The sequence below is a fragment of the Selaginella moellendorffii genome, unplaced genomic scaffold (genome assembly GCF_000143415.4).
Source record: "Selaginella moellendorffii unplaced genomic scaffold, v1.0 SELMOscaffold_27, whole genome shotgun sequence".
Taxonomy (NCBI): domain Eukaryota; kingdom Viridiplantae; phylum Streptophyta; class Lycopodiopsida; order Selaginellales; family Selaginellaceae; genus Selaginella; species Selaginella moellendorffii.
In genome coordinates this window covers 553,762-575,752 of record NW_003314288.1, presented here as the reverse complement: position 1 = coordinate 575,752, position 21,991 = coordinate 553,762, and the positions used below count along the sequence as shown (strand labels likewise).

The following is a 21,991-nucleotide window of genomic DNA, read 5'->3' as shown; positions in this document are numbered from 1 at the left end:
CACTATTTTTTCAATGTTTGTTTTTTTCTTATTTTCTACTATTAATTAGCTTACAACTCAATCACACAATATTTGGAGCTGAAAGAAATGAATCCAACTTAATTTCAGCAAACTGATGAGGATGGACAATTTTTATTTTCATTTCTTTTGCACTTCTTAATTTACATTTTTTAATTTGTTTCTACTCTTCTTATATGCACTTCTTCGGTGTATTTGGCCCATTATATTTAGCTGAAACACATGTACATGTACACTAGTACACTACGTACTAAGCCTGATACACACTTGTTGCTACTTCTCAACGATTTGTGCATCTGCTGGTTGACACACACACACACTGTGTAGGGCTAGCTCCATCCACAAGAGAGCCTTGAGGTTGGGCACCAGAGGCTGGAAGAAGTCGTCACAGGAGAGAGCAAGCAGGTCACCACTCACGACAAGCTCAAAAAATCTGGAAGGAAGACGTTGCCGAGGAACTGGTGAGTACATCGCAAGAAACAAATGCCATCGTCACCAGCTTCCACACGTCTTCAACGTGCTCTAGGAGCACAAACCCAAAGTTGGTCATGCCGCAAGCCGCCATCACCTTGCTCCCGGAACATGAGGCGGTACTTGCTATCAGCAAAGAGTTTGGGTACCGGCAAGTCTTCATACTAAGGCTTATTATCTGAATCTGGGTGCACCTGTTGGCAGGTTTAGTCAGCATTCCCCCATTCTTCTACCAAAAAGAAATTTAAATTTAAGACAACGTGTCATCCTCCTTTTGCATAGTTTTAACTTTTAAATGTTAATTTTTTCTCTGTGAAGTTTAGGTTGACTGCGGTACTTTGACGAGGCATGCTCACTCAGCGGCCCATGTTTCTGCTTGACTCACGGAGGGTTTAAAACCAGGGATAACTGCAAGAAAGAGCACTGACATGTTTTCAAAATTAGTTGTCACAGGAACATCTGCCATCCTGGAACACATGAACCTGACTGGCATCTTTGCAGATGATTAACCTTTTTACCAGCTTAGAGATGAGAGCAGTGGCTGCATGGCAATCGTCACAAACTCAGAGATTTTTCACAATTCTGATGGTCTCCTTCTGGTGAGAGTTCACCAGAGCACACCGCAGCGCAAGCTTCTCACTGTGGCTGCACAAGTGATCCTCTTTCTCTTCCTTGGGTATGTCTTTTAGAATGTTGATCATATCACTCGCGTACCCCTCCTCTTTCATTCTCAGCAACAATTGCTTGAGCTTGACCGCAATCTCATCACTTTGTGAGTGACTCCTAACCCCAATAGAAAAAAGATGCACTTTTCCTGAGTTAACATCTGTCCAGCTTTTTCGAGCTGTGATTTCTTCAGCAAAATGTCCTCCTACTTGTCCACATTAGGCTTTTTCAAGTAGATCTTGTGTTTCTTCTGGGTTTGCACATCTTCATAAAATGTTGTCTTTTGTTTGTACAGTCTTCTTCCCACGAATGAATATGGTTTTGTCCTCAAGACAAATTATTTGCGCTTGTCGGAGGTTGAATATCGACTTGGTATTGTTGCTGTTGTGAGATAGTAGTAGATGTTGTCCATCTAGGTTGGTGATGTGTGGATTCGAAGGATATTGGAGTCAAGAAATTCATCCATATTGTGTTTCGGTTCAACGGTTGTAATGCGGCTTAAGTGGTTGACTTGTTCATGTTCTCTTCCAAGCTTGTAGATGATCTTGAAGTTGTATTCTTGAAGTAGTAAGAACCATTGTGCAATTCTACCGGTGAGGATCGTTTAGTGTCGCGAATGTGACTTCGGGTATCGAAAGATACTTGTCAACCAGTCCTTACGGACACTCTTTCCTTACTGCCATGACGGCAGGAGGTCGGTACTGCTGGTTCCCATCATTGGCCCCTCTTGTCCAAGTGTTAGTAAACTGGGCTTAGCATCTGTACTTAGCCAGATGGACATAAGGTAGGAACTCCTATGTGTTTTTAGCTGAGCATTCTCGGCCTGGCTTTTAGTTCTCTTTTGCTCTGTCTTGCACTGGCTTGGCAAGAACCCTCGCGTATTGAGACTAGTCCCTCAATATCGCTGGATGATAGCTTACCGTGTCTGCCAAACACCCTCGCTATCACACCCTTTGTATTAGTCTCATTTCGGTCTCAAATGCTATTTATGGAAAGTGTCTAGATTCGCTCATTTGGCATATCTACGGAATGTTGAGGTCGGCCTGAACACAATGGTGTTCGTCCCGTGTCCAAATTCGCAATCTAAGGCCATTCCATATTTAGTAAGTTTCGAGCTTGTCCCAGAGACTAACTCCTGGTACTAAGGGTGGCTTGGGGTGAAAGCCCAAAGCATGTGTCCCTCAAGGGGGGGGGGGGGGGGGGGGGGGTTGTGGGGGGTTCCAAATGTATAGTAGGGATAGTGGTTGGAATGCATGTCCGACCACCTGAGACATTAGTTTGGCTCCCGCTGGGCTGTGTCGCTCCTTGTTCTGCGTCCGGCTTGGGTCTAAGCCCAAGCTCCACGCTGCTCTAGTCGGTGGAGTACCCTCCTTCTCGTGTTAGGCCACCGGTATGCCAAAATTGTGCCAGACTTCGTCTGACACCATTTTGTGTGCAGGTGTTGGATACGGGGAGCTGGTGCTCATGGGATTGTTCCGGACCCTCGTTTTGTAGCGCAACGGGCTTGGAGTTCGGCTCCAAATTCAGGTGCGCTACATTTGGTATCAGAGGACTTGTCTCAGCGATTCCTATCCAACTTTTGTCGGATTTTCTGACTCAAGTTGCATACGTAGAGACTTTTCTAGTAGATCCGAAGCGACCTGTGTAGGATTAGTTGGATAGCACCATTCGGTAAGAATGTTGTATGCATGTTCAGTTACTGATGGAGGCATGCATGCAGCTAGCAGGATGGTGAAGAGGAACTGTGTTGATGACGCTGAAACCTCTAGACGGGCGAATCGAGAGGAGGAAACTCCTGCTAGAGATGCTGCGGAAGGGGCTGAGGCCGAGTCAGAAGAGGATGAGCCAAATGCTGCAGCACTGCAGCGCACGGCTCATGAAGTCGAGATCGAGAATTTGCGAAAAGAGATTCGCAAATTGAAGAAGGAGAACAAGAAGAGGAAGAAAGAAGCTGAGGCAGCTAAACCAGCCAAGCCTAAGCAACCAAACTCCTCCTCTAGTTCTGAGGATGATGAAGTTTTGCAGCCGCCCCCGGTTGCACGAGTTTCAAAGTTCAAGCCTCCAAAGCCACCCAACTTCAGAGGCATGCGGGACTATCAAGTTTTGGAAGACTGGGTCTACGATATGGAAAACTATTTCATAGCAGCAGACGTAGATGATCGTACGAAAGTTGCGTGCGCGCAATCCTTTCTCACCGATCATGCCAAAACTTGGTGGCGCCAGGTGTGTGCTGAAAAAGGGCAGACTAGAAGTTGGACCAAGATGCGGTCTCATATCCGTAAGGAATACTTGCCGGATGATCTTGGTCTGAGACTTCGCGCAGAGCTGCGGCGGTTAAAGCAGCGAGGGGACCTTATGCATTACGTTAATGCGTTTGCTCAGAAGCGCATTATGATTGCAAATATGAGTGACGAAGATGCTCGGAGTTATTTCTTGGAGGGTTTAAGTTCACTTTCTCGTAATGAGATCTTGAAGTTTAAGCCGAAGACATACCTGGAGTGTAAGGAGGCAGCGCAGCAAGTTGCCTTTAGTCACTCGCTCATGGAACAATATCAGCAACCTTATGCTGGTAACTCGGATAAGAATAGGAATTCTGGGAATAAGCAAGGTGATCGGAAACAAAGGGTAGAAAGTAGGTACCGCCCTAGGGGCTCACAAGCTACGGTGAATAAAGGTGGTGGTGGTTGGAGACCACCAACAGCTTCTTCTGGTCCTAGGCCCTCTGTTCCTCCTCCTGGTGGGTACAAGCAGCAGCAACCTGCAAAACCTGCTCCTAGCGGAACGGGTAGTGTGGGTCATTGCTTCCATTGTGGAGAGTCGGGACATAGGTCCTCGGAATGTCCCAACAAGCATAAGACAAGGTCTCGGGTTAATGTCATGAGGGAAGACGGTGGTGGTGAAGCTGAAGGGGTTGACGAGTTGGTCAATGCAGACTATGAGGAAGAAGAGGTGAGTAACTTTCGTTGCTTTCCTCAAGCTTTTCTTGCAGTCAATGCAAACACTGATCCGTTGATGTATCTGGTAGGCTTTGTCCGTGGACACCGAATCCGAGTGATGATTGACACGGGAGCTACGCACAGTGTGATATCCGAAGACTTAGTTAAGTTGTTAGGATTGAATGCTGAGCAAATGTCGCCTATGCACTTCCGGTTTGCGGAAGGTGGGCAAGTAGCCAGAAAGTTTGTGAGTGATGTTCCAATAAAGATATCCAAGTGGAAAGAAAGAGTGGACTTGGTAGTGTTGAAGATACCAGATTTTCAGATGGTGTTTGGTATGGATTTCTTCAACAAGTATATCAAAGGGATTTATGGTGCTGGACAAAGTCGTATCACGTTGAAGTCAGAAGGACGTCCTAATGTATCCTTTCAGTTGCAAAAGCGTTCCTCAAAGGATTGGGATGCAAAGTTCCTGACTGTGAGGGCCGCTCAAAAAGCAGCTAAAAGGGGATGTCAAACCTTTTGGGTTCAAGTGATGGAAGCTGAGAGTGTGGGTGACTCGGTTCGAATCGGTGACGGGGTTGATCCTGTACCACAGAAGATATTGGAGTTGTTGGCATGGAATCAGGATATCTTTCCAAAGGATTTGCCGCCAGGGCTACCCCCTAGCCGTGAGGTTGATCATCGGATTGAGGTTATTCCGGGTTCTAAACCACCTACAAAGGCTCCGTATCGTCTGAACATCAAGGAGATGGCTGAACTCAAGAAGCAACTCACAGAGCTTCTTGACAAAGGTCATATCCAACCAAGTAAATCCCCTTATGGAGCGCTGGTCCTTTTTGTTATGAAAAAGGATGGAACCATGAGGATGTGTATTGACTATCGGGCACTTAACAAGATCACGGTTAAAAACAGTTATCCTTTGCCTCGCATTGATGACTTGTTTGACCAACTCTTAAAGGCTAAGTATTTTACGCGACTTGATTTGCGGTCCGGGTATCATCAGATACGAGTGGCAGATCAGGATGTGGAGAAGACAGCCTTTAAGACTCGGTACGGATCTTATGAGTTCCTTGTCATGCCGTTCGGGTTATGCAATGCTCCGGCAACGTTCAGCACTATGATGAATAGAATATTTGGAGATTATTTGGACGCATTTGTTGTCCTATACATCGACGATGTTCTTGTCTTTAGTGAGACGTTGGAGGATCATTTGAAACACTTGGAGCTGGTGTTTCAGAAGTTGCGTGAACACAAACTGTATGCTAAGGAAAGTAAATGCGCTTTTGGACAATTGCGCGTAAACTTTCTCGGACATATAGTTGGTGGTGGTGTGATTGAGGTCGATCCAAAGAAGGTGGAAGCAGTGAAGTCCTGGGAAGTTCCAACCACTGTAACAGATGTTCGATCCTTTCTCGGTTTGGCGGGATACTATCGCAAGTTTGTCTGCAATTTTGCAAGGATTGCTCTTCCGTTGACTGAGTTGACAAAGAGTAGTATTCCGTTTCATTGGACACCAGCTTGCCAGCGTGCTTTTGCACGGTTGAAGGAGATCTTGACTACGGTTCCTGTTCTCAGGATCCCAGATCTTGATAAACCTTTCGAAGTGCATTGTGATGCATCTGGTTATGCTATCGGTGCCGTGTTGCAGCAAGATTGTGACAAAGCAGTTGGTGTTATGCTAAGGCGACATGGTTGTCCCGTTGCGTTCTATTCCAAGAAATTGGATGAGACCCAACAAAGATGGCCAACGCATGAGAAAGAGATGTTTGCTATAGTGTCGGCCCTGGAACACTGGAGACACTACTTGGGTGGACATACCAAGGTTTATACAGATAGTAACACACTGAGCTACTTTGCTACGCAGCCTAAGCTTACGCCAAAGCAGGCTCGTTGGCAAGAGAAGCTTGCTAGATATGATATTGAAATCATATATAAACCTGGTAAGGACAATATTGTTCCGGACGCGTTGAGTCATCAAGCTCAGTTCCGGGCATTATCGGCAATCAGTTCGGACTGGTTGAAGGATGTTCGGGCTTCGTATGGAAGTGATCCATTGGCGAAGGCAATCTTATGCCGTGCGGGGTTTTTGAAGCAGAGCCTTGGTAGCAAAGCAGCAAAAGTTGCTAGTCGCACTAATGCGAAGTTTCACTTCTCAGTTCGGGATGGGCTTATATTCTATAAGCAAGAAAGATTGTATCTTCCCTCTAAGGATCTTCAGCAGTTATTTCTGCGGGAACATCATGATGTTCTAGCAGCGGGACATGGTGGACAGCGAAAGACTCTGGCTTCATTGAAAAAGGGATTTTTCTGGTCTGGTATGGAAGGTGATGTAGCGGATTATGTCCGTTCCTGCCCTATATGCCAGCAATGTAAGCTTAGAACTGAGAAGTAGGCTGGAAAGTTGCAGTGCATTCCAGCACCGGCATTGTCGCGAATGTGACTTCAGGTATCGAAAGTTACCTGTCGGCCAGTCCTTACGGACACTCTTACCTTACTGCCACGATGGCAGAAGGTAGGTATTGCTGGACCCTTTATTAGCCCCTCTTGTTCAAGTGTTAGTAAACTGGACTTTGCATCTGTACTTGGCCGGATGAGCATAAGGAAGGAATTCCTAAGTGTCTATTTAGCTGAGCATACTCGGCCCGGCTTGTTAGTTCTCTTTTGCTCTGTCTTGCACTAGCTTGACAAGAACCCTCGCGTATTGAGATTGGTCCCTCAATATCGCTACATGATAGCTTACCGTGTCTGCCAAACACCCTCGCTATCATGCCCTCTATGTTAGTCTCAATTTGTCCCAAATACTATTTATGGAAAGTGTCTAGATTTGCTCATTTGGCATATCTACGGAATGTAGAGATCGGCCTGAACACAATGGTGTTCGTCCCGTGTCCAAATTCACAATCTAGGGACATTCCATATTTAGTAAGTTTCGAGCTTGTCCCAGAGACTAACTCCTGATACTAAGGGAAGCTTGGGGTGAAAGCCCAAAGCGTGTGTTCCTCAAGGGGGGGGGGGCTATGGGGGGTTCCAAATGTATAGTAGGGATAGTGGGTAGGTCGGGCATGGCCGACCAACCTGAGGCATAGTCTAGCTCCCGCTTGCGTGCCTGTCCTTGTTCTGCGTCCGGCTTGGGTCTAAGCCCAAGTTCCATTCCATGCTAGCTGGTGGAGTACCCATATCCTCACGTTAGGCCACCGGTATGCCGAAATAGCGCCAAACTCCGTTTGGCTCCGTTTTGCGTGCTAGTCCTGGCATTGGGATGCTGGTTGCTTCAGGATTGTTCCAAGTCGCTCCGGGCCCCTGTCCCTTCGCTCCTTGGGCTGTATGCTCGGGAGTTGCTCCGTGGTTTGGTTCCATCACTCCTTGGCTCCATGCTTGGGAGTTTGGCACCGTTCGTTTGTTCAGTGGCCCAAGGCCCTGAACCTTGGGTTCCTATGGACACGTGGCATGGACACGTGGCATGTGACACATGGCATCTGTCACGTGGCACAAAGAGGGTTTAGGTTTCGCTTTGTGGTGTTATCCTATGGTAAATCACCATAGGATAAAGGGTCAAAACCACGTGCGCTACATTACTGTAACGCACCTTATCTCTCTCCCCTTAAGCCAACTGGAAAAGGGGCAATTGCTTGATGAGAGAGCCCTTAGTGGCTATTTTATCCCCATTTATCTCCCAAGGTTCCAAGGATCCACGGTGACAGTATATCCAAATCTCATCCCATGATCACATGCGCTACACTCACCCCCCCTTCAGAGATGTCAATGTCCTCATTGACTATTGACTAACAACCCCTACTGAGCCAAGGGGAACCATTTCCGCACTCAATCTACCAATCCTTCCATTGTGTAGACCAGCTATTCCATGTGAGGCAACTAGTCATCCACCCGTATCGCAGTCCCACGGTGGATACCTTCGTCCGTGGATACTCCACACAAAAGGAAGGACGTATGCATGGATGCCCAATACGTACGATTTCAAATTTAGGGGTAGGAATATACCTTGCTCAAGGGTATATTATACTTTTAAGTAGCCACTAATCAATGGGAATCGAACCCGTGCCATTTGCTCCGATACCAACTGTAACACACCTTATCTCTCTCCCCTTAAGCCAACTGGAAAAGGGGCAATTGCTTGATGAGAGAGCCCTTAGTGGCTATTTTATCCCCATTTATCTCCCAAGGTTCCAAGGATCCACGGTGACAGTATATCCAAATCTCATCCCATGATCACATGCGCTACAGGCATGGCCATTTCAAAGTGTGACACTTGATTTCGTCACTTGCTTGCCGAAGTCTAAGGGTTATGATACTTTGATGGTGGTTGTGGATTGGTTGTCAAAGATTGCACACTTCATTCCAACTGTGGGAACAGTAAATGCGAAACAAGCAGCAAAGCTCTTTTTCCATGAAGTAGTGCGAGTTCGTGGTCTTCCTGAAGAAATGATCTCAGATAGAGATTCGAGGTTTACGGGGAAGTTTTGGGGGACCCTATTCCAGTTGTTCGGTACCAAATTGAAGTTTAGTACGGCTTATCATCCTCAGACTGATGGGCAGACCGAACACGTGAATGCTCAAATTGAGGATTATCTGCGGTACTATGTCGCGGCGGACCAACGCGACTGGGTTGAGCATTTAGACACAGCAGAAATCTGTTATAACAACACATTTCATAGCGCTATAGGCTGTTCTCCATGGGAGATATTGCAAGGGAATGCTCGTGGGGTTCCTCAACAGATTGTTGTACCGAAACCTATGTCCGAAATGTTGGTCCCGGCTGTTGAGACTTATGCGGAGCAGCTACGCCAAGGTTGGTCTAGAGCTACTGAGGCGATGGGCAAAGCTCAGGATAGGTATCGACATGATAAGGATCAGCATCGTCGGGATGTATCCTATCAAGTGGGAGATCAAGTGTGGCTATCTTCCCGGAACTTGAACATTAAGGGATGTTTATCTCGGAAATTATTGCCGAGATATGTTGGACCCTATAGGGTGTTGAGACGAGTTGGTGATGTATCCTATAAGTTGGATCTTCCAGATGAATTCTCTCATGTACATGATGTGTTTCATGTCAGTTTACTGGCACCATATCATGCTGCTGAGGATCGTCCTCCACCTACGATCATTGACGGTGAACCTGAGTATGAGGCTGAAGCTATTTTGGATTCACGCTGGCTTAAACATGCCAAATGTCGGGAGTATCTAGTTAAATGGAAAGGTTACCCTACTTGTGAATCAACTTGGGAGCCTCTTTGTAATCTTACCCATGCTCGTGAGCTTGTCACGGAGTATGAGAATAGTAATAAAGACTAGCTTTTATAAAAATCTTGTAATAAATCTTGCAAATCAATAAAGTAATATATTTCTATAAATCAAAGTGTCATTTCTCTCGTTCGTTAGTACTTGGGTCAGTTTTGGCAGGCTAACTTCGGCACTTCGGTGCATGTGTCCAATCCATAACCATGGGGATAACTATTATAGACTGATCACAAGTCCCCGCCTCTCTCTCGATGACTCATTTTCGAAATGGGGCGTGGTCGTGTAAACAACTTAATCTGCAAGTTTATAATAGTTGTCTAAATCTTCCCGACGGGGTTGATTTCTTGCTCAGGGGCAGTTGGGTCTCTGGCCTTCTCCCTATATCCCTGCGGGCAGGGATGTATCATTCCTTTGTAAGCTGGGTGGTACTCGGAGCAGCAAGGGTGGTTAACTCTGTTGGTCATTTCCTTGTCAGCGACGGCTGGAGGGTGTCTGAGTTTTAACGTCTTTGGACGTAGAGGAGAGGTCGTTCCATAACTCATTTAAGTCGGTGTGTTTCCCACATAGTGTGCTTTCCGTTAACTTTCGGAGTTGTTTCCTTGACGGTTTGCTAGACTCGGGTATGCATCGACGAGGATGTCGATCTTCCCCAAGGGGGGGAGAGTGTCGCAAATGTGACTTCGGGTATCGAAAGATACTTGTCGACCAGTCCTTACGGACACTCTTTCCTTACTGCCATGACGGCAGGAGGTCGGTACTGCTGGTTCCCATCATTGGCCCCTCTTGTCCAAGTGTTAGTAAACTGGGCTTAGCATCTGTACTTAGCCAGATGGACATAAGGTAGGAACTCCTATGTGTTTTTAGCTGAGCATTCTCGGCCTAGCTTTTAGTTTTCTTTGGCTCTGTCTTGCACTGGCTTGGTAAGAACCCTCGCGTATTGAGACTAGTCCCTCAATATCGCTGGATGATAGCTTACCGTGTCTGCCAAACACCCTCGCTATCACACCCTTTGTATTAGTCTCATTTCGGTCCCAAATGCTATTTATGGAAAGTGTCTAGATTCGCTCATTTGGCATATCTACGGAATGTTGAGGTCGGCCTGAACACAATGGTGTTCGTCCCGTGTCCAAATTCGCAATCTAAGGCCATTCCATATTTAGTAAGTTTCGAGCTTGTCCCAGAGACTAACTCCTGGTACTAAGGGTGGCTTGGGGTGAAAGCCCAAAGCGTGTGTCCCTCAAGGGGGGGGCTGTGGGGGGTTCCAAATGTATAGTAGGGATAGTGGTTGGAATGCATGTCCGACCACCTGAGACATTAGTTTGGCTCCCGCTGGGCTGTGTCGCTCCTTGTTCTGCGTCCGGCTTGGGTCTAAGCCCAAGCTCCACGTTGCTTTAGTCGATGGAGTACCCTCCTCCTTGTGTTAGGCCACCGGTATGCCAAAATTGTGCCAGACTCCGTCTGACACCATTTTGTGTGATCATTCTGTGCGCATGTGATCATGGGATGAGATTTGGATATACTGTCACCGTGAATCCTTGGAACCTTGGGGGATAAATGGGGATAAAATAGCCACTAAGGGCTCTCTCATCAAGCAATTGCCCCTTTTCTAGTTGGCTTAAGGGGAGAGAGATAAGGTGCGCTACAGTTGGTATCGGAGCAAATGGCACGGGTTTGATTCCTATTGATTAATGGCTACTTAAAAAGTATAATATACCCTTGAGCAAGGTATATTCCTACCCCTAAAATTGAAATCATACGTATTGGGCATCCATGCGTACGTCCTTCCTCTTGTGTGGAGTATCCACGGACGAATGTATCCACCGTGGGACTGCGGTACGGGTGGATGACTAGTTGCCTCACATGGAATAGCTAGTCTACACAATGGAAGGATTGGTAGGATTGGTAGATTCAGTGCGGAAATGGAGGTGCTGGTTCCCCTTGGCTGGACAACAAATGCGTCCAAATAATCTCCAAATATTCTATTCATCATAGTGCTGAACGTTGCCGGAGCATTGCATAACCCGAACGGCATGACAAGGAACTCATAAGATCCGTACCGAGTCTTAAAGGCTGTGTTCTCCACATCCTGATCTACCACCCATATCTGATGATACCCGGACCGCAAATCAAGTTGCGTAAAATACTTAGCCTTTAAGAGTTGGTCAAACAAGTCATCAATGCGAGGCAAAGGATAACTGTTTTTAACCGTGATCTTGTTAAGTGCCCGATAGTCAATACACATCCTCATGGTTCCATCCTTTTTCATAACAAAAAGGACCGGCGCTCCATAAGGGGATTTACTTGGTCGGATATGACCTTTGTCAAGAAGCTCTGTGAGTTGCTTCTTGAGTTCAGCCATCTCCTTGATGTTCAGACGATACGGAGCCTTTGTAGGTGGTTTAGAACCCGGAATAACCTCAATCCGATGATCAACCTCACGGCTAGGGGGTAGCCCTGGCGGCAAATCCTTTGGAAAGATATCCTGATTCCATGCCAACAACTCCAATATCTTCTGTGGTACAAGATCAACCCCGTCACCGATTCGAACCGAGTCACCCACACTCTCAGCTTCCATCACTTGAACCCAAAAGGTTTGACATCCCCTTTTAGCTGCTTTTTGAGCGGCCCTCACAGTCAGGAACTTTGCATCCCAATCCTTTGAGGAACGCTTTTGCAACTGAAAGGATACATCAGGACGTCCTTCTGACTTCAACGTGATACGACTTTGTCCAGCACCATAAATCCCTTTGATATACTTGTTGAAGAAATCCATACCAAACACCATTTGAAAATCTGGTATCTTCAACACTACCAAGTCCACTCTTTCTTTCCACTTGGATATCTTTATTGGAACATCACTCACAAACTTTCTGGCTACTTGCCCACCTTCCGGAAACCGGAAGTGCATAGGCGACATTTGCTCAGCATTCAATCCTAACAACTTAACTAAGTCTTCGGATATCACACTGTGCGTAGCTCCCGTGTCAATCATCACTCGGATTCGGTGTCCACGGACAAAGCCTACCAGATACATCAACGGATCAGTGTTTGCATTGACTGCAAGAAAAGCTTGAGGAAAGCAACGAAAGTTACTCACCTCTTCTTCCTCATAGTCTGCATTGACCAACTCGTCAACCCCTTCAGCTTCACCACCACCGTCTTCCCTCATGACATTAACCCAAGACCTTGTCTTATGCTTGTTGGGACATTCCGAGGACCTATGTCCCGACTCTCCACAATGGAAGCAATGACCCACACTACCCGTTCCGCTAGGAGCAGGTTTTGCAGGTTGCTGCTGCTTGTACCCACCAGGAGGAGGAACAGAGGGCCTAGGACCAGAAGAAGCTGTTGGTGGTCTCCAACCACCACCACCTTTATTCACCGTAGCTTGTGAGCCCCCAGGGCGGTACCTACTTTCCACCTTTTGTTTCCGATCACCTTGCTTATTCCCAGAATTCCTATTCTTATCCGAGTTACCAGCATAAGGTTGCTGATATTGTTCCATGAGCGAGTGACTAAAGGCAACTTGCTGCGCTGCCTCCTTACACTCCAGGTATGTCTTCGGCTTAAACTTCAAGATCTCATTACGAGAAAGTGAACTTAAACCCTCCAAGAAATAACTCCGAGCATCTTCGTCACTCATATTTGCAATCATAATGCGCTTCTGAGCAAACGCATTAATGTAATGCATAAGGTCCCCTCGCTGCTTTAACCGCCGCAGCTCTGCGCGAAGTCTCAGACCAAGATCATCCGGCAAGTATTCCTTACGGATACGAGACCGCATCTTGGTCCAACTTCTAGTCTGCCCTTTTTCAGCACACACCTGGCACCACCAAGTTTTGGCATGATCGGTGAGAAAGGATTGCGCGCACGCAACTTTCGTACGATCATCTACGTCTGCTGCTATGAAATAGTTTTCCATATCGTAGACCCAGTCTTCCAAAACTTGATAGTCCTGCATGCCTCTGAAGTTGGGTGGCTTTGGAGGCTTGAACTTTGAAACTCGTGCAACCGGGGGCGGCTGCAGAACTTCATCGTCCTCAGAACTAGAGGAGGAGTCCAGTTGCTTAGGCTTGGCTGGTTTAGGTGCCTCAGCTCCTTTCTTCATCTTCTTGTTCTCCTTCTTCAATTTGCGAATCTCTTTTCGCAAATTCTCGATCTCGACTTCATGAGCCGTGCGCTGCAGTGCTGCAGCATTTGGCTCATCCTCTTCTGACTCGGCCTCAGCCCCTTCCGAAGCATCTCTAGCCGGAGTTTCCTCCTCTCGATTCGCCCGTCTAGAGGTTTCAGCGTCATCAACATGGTTCCTCTTCACCATTCTGCTAGCTGCATGCATGCCTCCATCAGTAACTGAACATGCATATAACGTTCTTACCGAATGGTGCTATCCAACAAATCCTACACAGGTCGCTTCGGATCTACTAGAAAAGTCTCTGCGTATGCAACTTGAGTCAGAAAATCCGACAAAAGTTGGATAGGAATCGCTGAGACAAGTTCTCTGATACCAAATGTAGCGCACCTGAATTTGGAGCCGAACTCCAAGCCCGTTGCGCTACGAAACGAGGGTCCAGTACAATCCCATGAGCACCAGCTCCCTGTATCCAGCACCTGCACACAAAATGGTGTCAGACGGAGTCTGGCACAATTTTGGCATACCGGTGGCCTAACACGAGGAGGAGGGTACTCCACCGACTAGAGCAGCGTGGAGCTTGGGCTTAGACCCAAGCCGGACGCAGAACAAGGAGCGACACAGCCCAGCGGGAGCCAAACTAATGTCTCAGGTGGTCGGACATGCATTCCAACCACTATCCCTACTATACATTTGGAACCCCCCACAGCCCCCCCCCCCTTGAGGGACACATGCTTTGGGCTTTCACCCCAAGCCACCCTTAGTACCAGGAGTTAGTCTCTGGGACAAGCTCAAAACTTACTAAATATGGAATGGCCTTAGATTGCGAATTTGGACACAGGACGAACACCATTGTGTTCAGGCCGACCTCAACATTCCGTAGATATGCCAAATGAGCGAATCTAGACACTTTCCATAAATAGCATTTGGGACTGAAATGAGACTAATACAAAGGGTGTGATAGCGAGGGTGTTTGGCAAACACGGTAAGCTATCATCCAGCGATATTAAGGGACTAGTCTCAATACGCGAGGGTTCTTGCCAAGCCAGTGCAAGACAGAGCAAAAGAGAACTAAAAGCCAGGCCGAGAATGCTCAACTAAAAACACATAAGAGTTCCTACCTTATGTCCATCTGGCTAAGTACAGATGCTAAGCCCAGTTTACTAACACTTGGACAAGAGGGGCCAATGATGGGAACCAGCAGTACCGACCTCCTGCCGTCATGGCAGTAAGGAAAGAGTGTCCGTAAGGACTGGTCGACAAGTATCTTTCGATACCCGAAGTCACATTCGCGACAGTTTTGTTGAGAATGTGAAAGAAGTTACTGAGTAGGTAGTGTCAAAACTTCTGGAGTGCGTAGATCATTGCTAGAGCTTCTTTTTCAATTATAGTGTAGTTCATTTCGACTGAGTTGAGTCTTCAACTTGCATAGTAGATTGGTCAGTCTTTATGATCTTCTTGTTGGTGCAAAAGGATCACTCTGAGTGTGTAGTTGGAGGTGTCGACTTGAATGTTGAAGTCTTTGTTCCAGTTTGGTTGAACAAGTATTGGAGCTTGGGTGAGGGAATTCTTGAGGTTGATGAAGGTGTTTGTAAGCTTGATTCTTCTTGAGGAGTTCGGTGATGGGTTTTGCAATCTTAGTGTAGTCTTTGATGAATCTTCAATGGTATCCCATCTTACTGAGGAGTGATTGAAGGCTTGAAATGTCAAATGGATGTTGTATATTGGTGATTGTGTCCTTGTTAATGAGGATTCGTTCTTTGGAAACTACATGTCCAAGTAGAATTCCTGATTTGACGAAGAAAATGTACTTGTTAGGGTTCAATGTGATATTGTGTTCATGGCATTTGATGAAGAATTTTTCTAAGCATTGGAGATGATCTTCTTTGTTGCTGAAGACACTAAAGTCATCCATAAATACTCGTATAAATTCGGTGAGGTAGTCTCAAAAAGTGTTAGTGATGATCTATTGAAACATGAATGGTGCATTGGAGAGACTGAAAGGCATGCGAAGGTAGGCATATGCTCCCTATGGATTGATGAAAGCTATCTTGTGTTGATCTTCAGATGCAATGTGTACTTGATAGTGTCTATTGAAGCCATTGAGAAAGGAGTACATTTCATATCCTACAATTGCATCAAGAATTTTATCAAAGAATGGAATTGAAAAGGAGTCTTTTTGAGTTGTATCGTTGAGCTTTTTATAGTTGACACAAATCCTAAGCTTGTTTTTCTTCTTGGGGACAATGATTAGTGGTGATAGCCATTTTGGATTTTGAATTAGGAAGACATTTTCGAGTTTGTCAAGCTCTACTAATGTTTCAAACCCAAGAGACCAATCCAAGGCAAACCACAAGGAATATGTGGTATTGTGAAAAGCCATAAGCCAGACGTTGCTAACACTTGCTTAAGCAACTTTAGTTCCTTTGTATTGTTGATCGGGATTTAGTCAAATTAGCTAGTGTGATAGTTGGCATGAATGAGTGTTTGTTGGTTTTCCCACATTCATTCTGTTCTATTGATTATTGCTCGAGTTAGTTCTAATAGATTAGGATGTTATTTCCTTCGGGTGATACATTCGTGAGCATTGTGCTTGTCGGTTCATGATACTTTGTGTTCTTTCAGTTATCTTTTGTAAGTTGTTTAACATACTATCTACTATATTTGATAGTTAAATTTTATCATTAAGTTTCCTTGATGATACACTGATTATTGAATTTTGTTGGATATTAAATCCTATGTTTTCTAACTATAGTGCTTTTGGTGGTTCCTATCCTATAATACTGGTTTATCAGATGATAAATTACTTAGAATACTTTTGTGTTCCAATCTAAGATTTAGTCACTAATAATTAAATCTTTAAGCTATCATTGTCTATAACTTTGATATTATCTATCTATTGATCTTTGAGTTTGGGCCAGTATAGGCAGACTGGTTTCAGCACTTCGTGTGCATGGTGAAATCTTTAGTCATGGGGTAGCTATTAATGATTGATCATATCACCCACTTCTCTATTGATGTTTCTTATTCCGTTAAAAGGGCGTGACCGTGTAAACAACTCTAACTACCTATTTACAATAGTAGTCTATCTAAACCTTACTGACGGGTTTGGTTTCTTTGCTCATGAGGGTTGGCACCTTTGGCTTCTCTCTCTATATCCTTGTGGGCAAGGGCCTATCACACTTTTGTAAGCTGGGTGACACCCAGAGTAGCAAGGGTGGCTAACTCCATTGGTTATTTCCTTGTCGGCAATGGCCAAAAGGTGTCTGAGCTGGTAGTGCATCCACATTAGATAAAAAGGTTGCTTCTTAACTCATTTAAGTTGGTGCATTTTTCACATAGTGTGATCACCATGAACTTTTTCTGGAGTTATTTCCTTTGCAGTGGTCTAAACTCAAATATGCATTGACAAGGACGTCGATCTTCCCTAGGGGGGGAGAGTGTCGCAAATGTGACTTCGAGTATCGAAAGTTACTTGTCGGATAGTCCTTATGGACACTTTTTCCTTACTGCCATGATGGTAGGAGGTTGGTATTGCTGGACCTTTTATTAGTCCCTCTTGTTCAAGTGTTAGTAAATTGGACTTTGCATATGTATTTGGCCGGATGAGCATAAGGATAGAATTCCTAAGTCTCTATTTAGCTAAACATATTTGGTTTGGCTTTTTAGTTTTCTTTTGCTCTATCTTGCATTGGCTTGACAAGAACCCTCGTATATTGAGACTAGTCCCTCAATATTGCTGAATGATAGCTTATTGTATCTCCCAAATACCCTCGCTATCATGCCCTTTGTGTTAGTCTCATTTTGGTCCCAAATGCTATTTATGGAAAGTGTCTAAATTTGCTCATTTGGAATGTAGAAATTGTTCTTAACACAATGGTGTTCGTCTTGTGTAGGGTGAAAGCCCAAAGCGTGTGTTCCTCAAGAAGGGGGGGGGGGGGGGGGGTGTTATAGGAGTTCCAAATGTATAGTAGGGATAGTGGGTAGGTTGGGCATGGTAGACCAACTTAAGGCATAGTTTAACTCCCGCTTGCATGCTTGTCTTTGTTCTATGTCCAGATTGAGTCTAACCCCAAGTTCCATTCCATGCCAACTAATGGAGTACCCATATCCTCACGTTAGGCCACTGGTATGCCGAAATAGAGCCAAACTCCATTTGACTCTGTTTTGCATGCTAGTTTTAGCATTGGGATGCTTTTTGCTCTAAGACTGATCCAAGTCGTTCCCTACTCCTGTCCCTTCACTCCTTGGGCTATATGCTCAGGAGTTGTTCCGTGCTCCAATGCCATTGCTTCTTGGCTCCATTCTTGGGAGTTTGGCACCATTCCTTCGTTCAATGGCCCAAAGCCCTAAAACTTGAGTTCCACACCACTAACCTTTGGACACGTGGCATGTGACACGTGGCATATGGAGGGTTTAGGTTTTGCTTTGTGGTTATCCTATGGTAAATCACTATAGGATAAAGGGTCAAAACCACATGCACTACACTTGTAAATCTTTGTTCTTTTGTTTTGAGATTTCTAGGCATGCGCTCTCATCCCTATACACAAGTATGGGATGACTCTCTTAAATACATTACACTATCATATAGTCTCATGCCAAGCAATACTAAAATACAAATGTATATTTTTTATAATAATGGAAACCATATGTTTTGAGGAAAGAAAAACTTACCATGGCCATTGTAGCGCACGTGGTTTGCCACTCACAGCAAACCCAGGGAGGTTTGCTTTTCACCCATGGTATAAGGAACAACTCACAGAACCACCGATAGGCTAACATTAATCCTGCCAACTCAAAGTGTAACCTCAAGTTGCTAATGCGCCTCATTCACGAGCCCAAGCTCAAACTCGTGCAAACAGAACATCTCCAAACCATCCTATGAGCCCAAGCGCAAGCTCACATCATAAGGTACAAGAAGGTAACCAAATCCATACCCAAGGAATGATTGCAAAGTCTTTGCACCAAAACGTGTACCCACTCGGATCATCGTTTTCATCTCTGCGTATGCAACAAGACTAGTTGCCCAATCTCATTGAATAGTACTCGCTGAGACTCATCCTCTGATACCAAATGTAGCGCACGTGGTTTTGACCCTTTATCCTATGGTGATTTACCATAGGATAACACCACGAAGCGGAACCTAAACCCTCTTTGTGCCACGTGACAGATGCCACGTGTCACATACCACGTGTCCATGCCACGTGTCCATAGGAACCCGAGGTTCAGGGCCTTGGGCCACTGAACGAAGGAACAGTGCCAAACTCCCAAACGTGATGCCAAGGAGTGATGGAACCGGACCACGGAGCAACTCCCGAGCATATAGCCCAAGGAGCGAAGGGACAGGGGCCCGGAGTGACTTGGAACAGTCCTGGAGCAACCAGCATCCCAATGCTAGGACCAGCATGCAAAACGGAGCCAAACGGGGTCTGGCGCTATTTCAGCATACCGGTGGCCTAACGTGAGGATATGGGTACTCCACCAGCTAGCATGGAATGGAACTTGGGCTTAGACCCAAGCCGGACGCAGAACAAGGACAGGCACGCAAGCGGGAGCTAGACTATGCCTCAGGTTGGTCGGCCATGCCCGACCTACCCACTATCCCTACTATACATTTCGAACCCCCCATAACCCCCCCCCCCCTTGAGGAACACACGCTTTGGGCTTTCACCCCAAGCCTCCCTTAGTATCAGGAGTTAGTCTCTGGGACAAGCTCGAAATTCCAATATGGAATGTCCTTAGATTGCGAATTTGGACACGGGACGAACACCATTGTGTTCAGGACGATCTCTACATTCCGTAGATATGCCAAATGAGCAAATCTGGACACTTTCCATAAATAGCATCTAGGACGAATTGAGACTAACACAAAGGGCATGATAGCGAGGGTGTTTGGCAGACACGGTAAGCTATCATCTAGCGATGTTGAGGGACCAAGCTCAATACCGCGGGGGTTCCCAACACTAGCAAGTGCAAGTCAACGAATGAGTTTCTCTAACCAGGTCAAGTATGCTTGACTAATAGCACTTAGGAATTCCGTCCTTATGCCCATCTGGTCAAGTGCACACGCGAGGACCAGTTTCTCAACTAGCTTAGGCGGAGACTAATAACGGGTCCAGCAATACCGACCTCCTGCCGTCGTGGCAGTAAGGTAAGAGTGTCCGTAAGGACTGGCTGACAGGTAACTTTCGATACCTGAAGTCACATTCACGACACTCTCCCCCCCTTGGGAAAATCGACGTCCTCGTCGATGCATACTCCAGTCTAGAATACCGCCAAGGAAACAACTCCATAAAAAGTTCACGGTACTCACACTATGTGAGAAATGCACCAACTTAAATGAGTTAGGGGGAAACCTCTTTGTCTAACGCGGATGCGCTACCAGCTCAGACACCTTCCGGCTGTCGCCGACAAGGAAATGACCAACGGAGTCAGCCACCCCTGCTGCTCTGGGAGTCACCCAGCTTACAAAAGTGTGATATGCCCTGCCCGCAGGGACATAGAGAGAGAAGCCAGAGGCCCCAACCCTCCTGAGCAAAGAAACCAAACCCGTCGGTAAGGTTTAGATTGTAAGCAACCAAAGGGAACGACTTGAGAGACGATCCATGGGGTTCAAATATAGAGGGAAAGGGCCCATGAACAAGAGTGCACCCCCTTTTCCAATTGGTTAAGGGTCTTGGGATATTTGGGGTTAAGCGTCCTTGGGTTTGAATAGTACTGGGCTGGGTGATCTCCCGGGAAGTCCAAACTCAGGAGCTTACATTTGGTATCAGAGGGGTCTCAGGTCCGACTCTGTTGGTTGGCTAAGGGGATCACACCACATGTTGATTGACATCTAGCTGGTCCAGTTTGTTCCCACTGGGCTCGACCCGAGGGGTAGGGTGTCAAGAGAGCGGGGCTCTCGGGAGAGCTGCAGCTCTCAGCTTCCGTTCACGAGGGCGTGAACTTGCAGGGAAGCGTGGTGGATTGTAAGCAACCAAAGGGAACGACTTGAGAGACGATCCATGGGGTTCAAATATAGAGGGAAAGGGCCCATGAACAAGAGTGCACCCCCTTTTCCAATTGGTTAAGGGTCTTGGGATATTTGGGGTTAAGCGTCCTTGGGTTTGAATAGTACTGGGCTGGGTGACCTCCCGGGAAGTCCAAACTCAGGAGCTTACATAGATAGACTACTGTAAACAGGCAGTTAGAGTTTTTTACACGGTCACGCCCTTTCAACGGAATAAGGAACATCGACAAAGAGGCGGGTTATGTGACCAGTCAACAGTAGCTACCCCATGACTAGAGATTTCACCATGCACACGAAGTACCGAAGCCAGTCTGCCCATTACTGGCCCAAACTCAAAGATCAATAGTTGGACAATATCAAAGTCATAGACAATGATATGTTAGAGATTTAATTATCAGGGAATAAAGCTTAGATTAGAACACAAAAGTATTCCAAGTAAGTTATCATCCGATAAACTAGTATTAGAGTATAAAAGTCACCAAGATCACTATCATTGGAAAACATAAGATGCACCATCCAACAAAATTCAATAGCAAGTATATCATCAAGTAAACACAATGATAAAACTTAACTACCGAAGATAGCAGACAGTAAACCAACAACTTACTAAAGAGAACTCAAAGAACACAAAGTATCATTGACTAACAAGCACAATGCTCGCGAATGTATCACCCAAAGGAAATAACATCCAAATTTATCAAAACTAACTCGAGCAACAATCAACAGAAGAGAATGAATGTGGGAAGACCAACAAACACTCATGCCTGCCAACTATCACAAAAGCCAATCTGAATAGATCCCAGCCAACAATACCAAGGAACTCAAGTTGCCTAAGCAAGTGTTAGCAACATCCTACTGATGTCTCAAACCCAAGAGACTAATCCAGAGCAAACCACAAAGAATATATGGTAATGCGAAAAGCCATAAGCTATCAAAGAGAACAACTAACCATCATGAAAGATCATCAATCATTCCATTAATAAAGAGATGCATAATCATCGTCTAAGAAGGAATCCACCATCCCGAAGAACGGTAAACCATTCTATACCAACAATAATCAAGCAAAACTTTTTGACATGGATAATCAATTATCCTAGATGATAGTCAATCATCACCAATGATTGCTAGATGCAAATACTAACTTCAACATCGAAGCTAATGAGCCAAAATGCTTTCCCCAACAACTTCTAACAAATGGAACAATGAGCATAAAACTCAAAGAACCAAAGCTCGAAGAAACCTATAGCCAAGTCTTGCTTAATAATGATCACGAGTCTCATAGAAGCTAACTTCGATGCTAAAGAAGAAATCATGGTGCAACCCACAATGTCTTCTTCAACACCTCCATAAGCCAAACTTCATAATGCCAAAGCTAATGAAGAGCATTTCTGCATCAATCCAAAAGCTAAGCACAATGAAGCTATGCTTAACAAGTGATCATCAAACGATCCTCCATGAATCCATCTACAGCAAGACGTAACTCACGTCATAACAAGTACAAGG

The 21,991-nt window shown here is 45.6% G+C and overlaps 1 protein-coding gene across 1 annotated transcript; it reads right to left on the bottom strand.

Annotated features, from left to right (window-relative positions):
- Nucleotides 1-1,052: 1,052 nt before the first annotated feature.
- On the bottom strand, nt 1,053-13,668 carry LOC112348156 (putative pentatricopeptide repeat-containing protein At3g49142). Its single transcript, XM_024680251.1, has 2 exons — nt 13,499-13,668; nt 1,053-1,272 (listed from the first exon to the last, which is right to left on the bottom strand). The coding sequence occupies exons 1-2, from the start codon at nt 13,666-13,668 to the stop codon at nt 1,053-1,055; spliced, it is 390 nt and encodes a 129-aa protein (XP_024536019.1).
- Between the last annotated feature and the right edge of the window lie 8,323 nt (nt 13,669-21,991).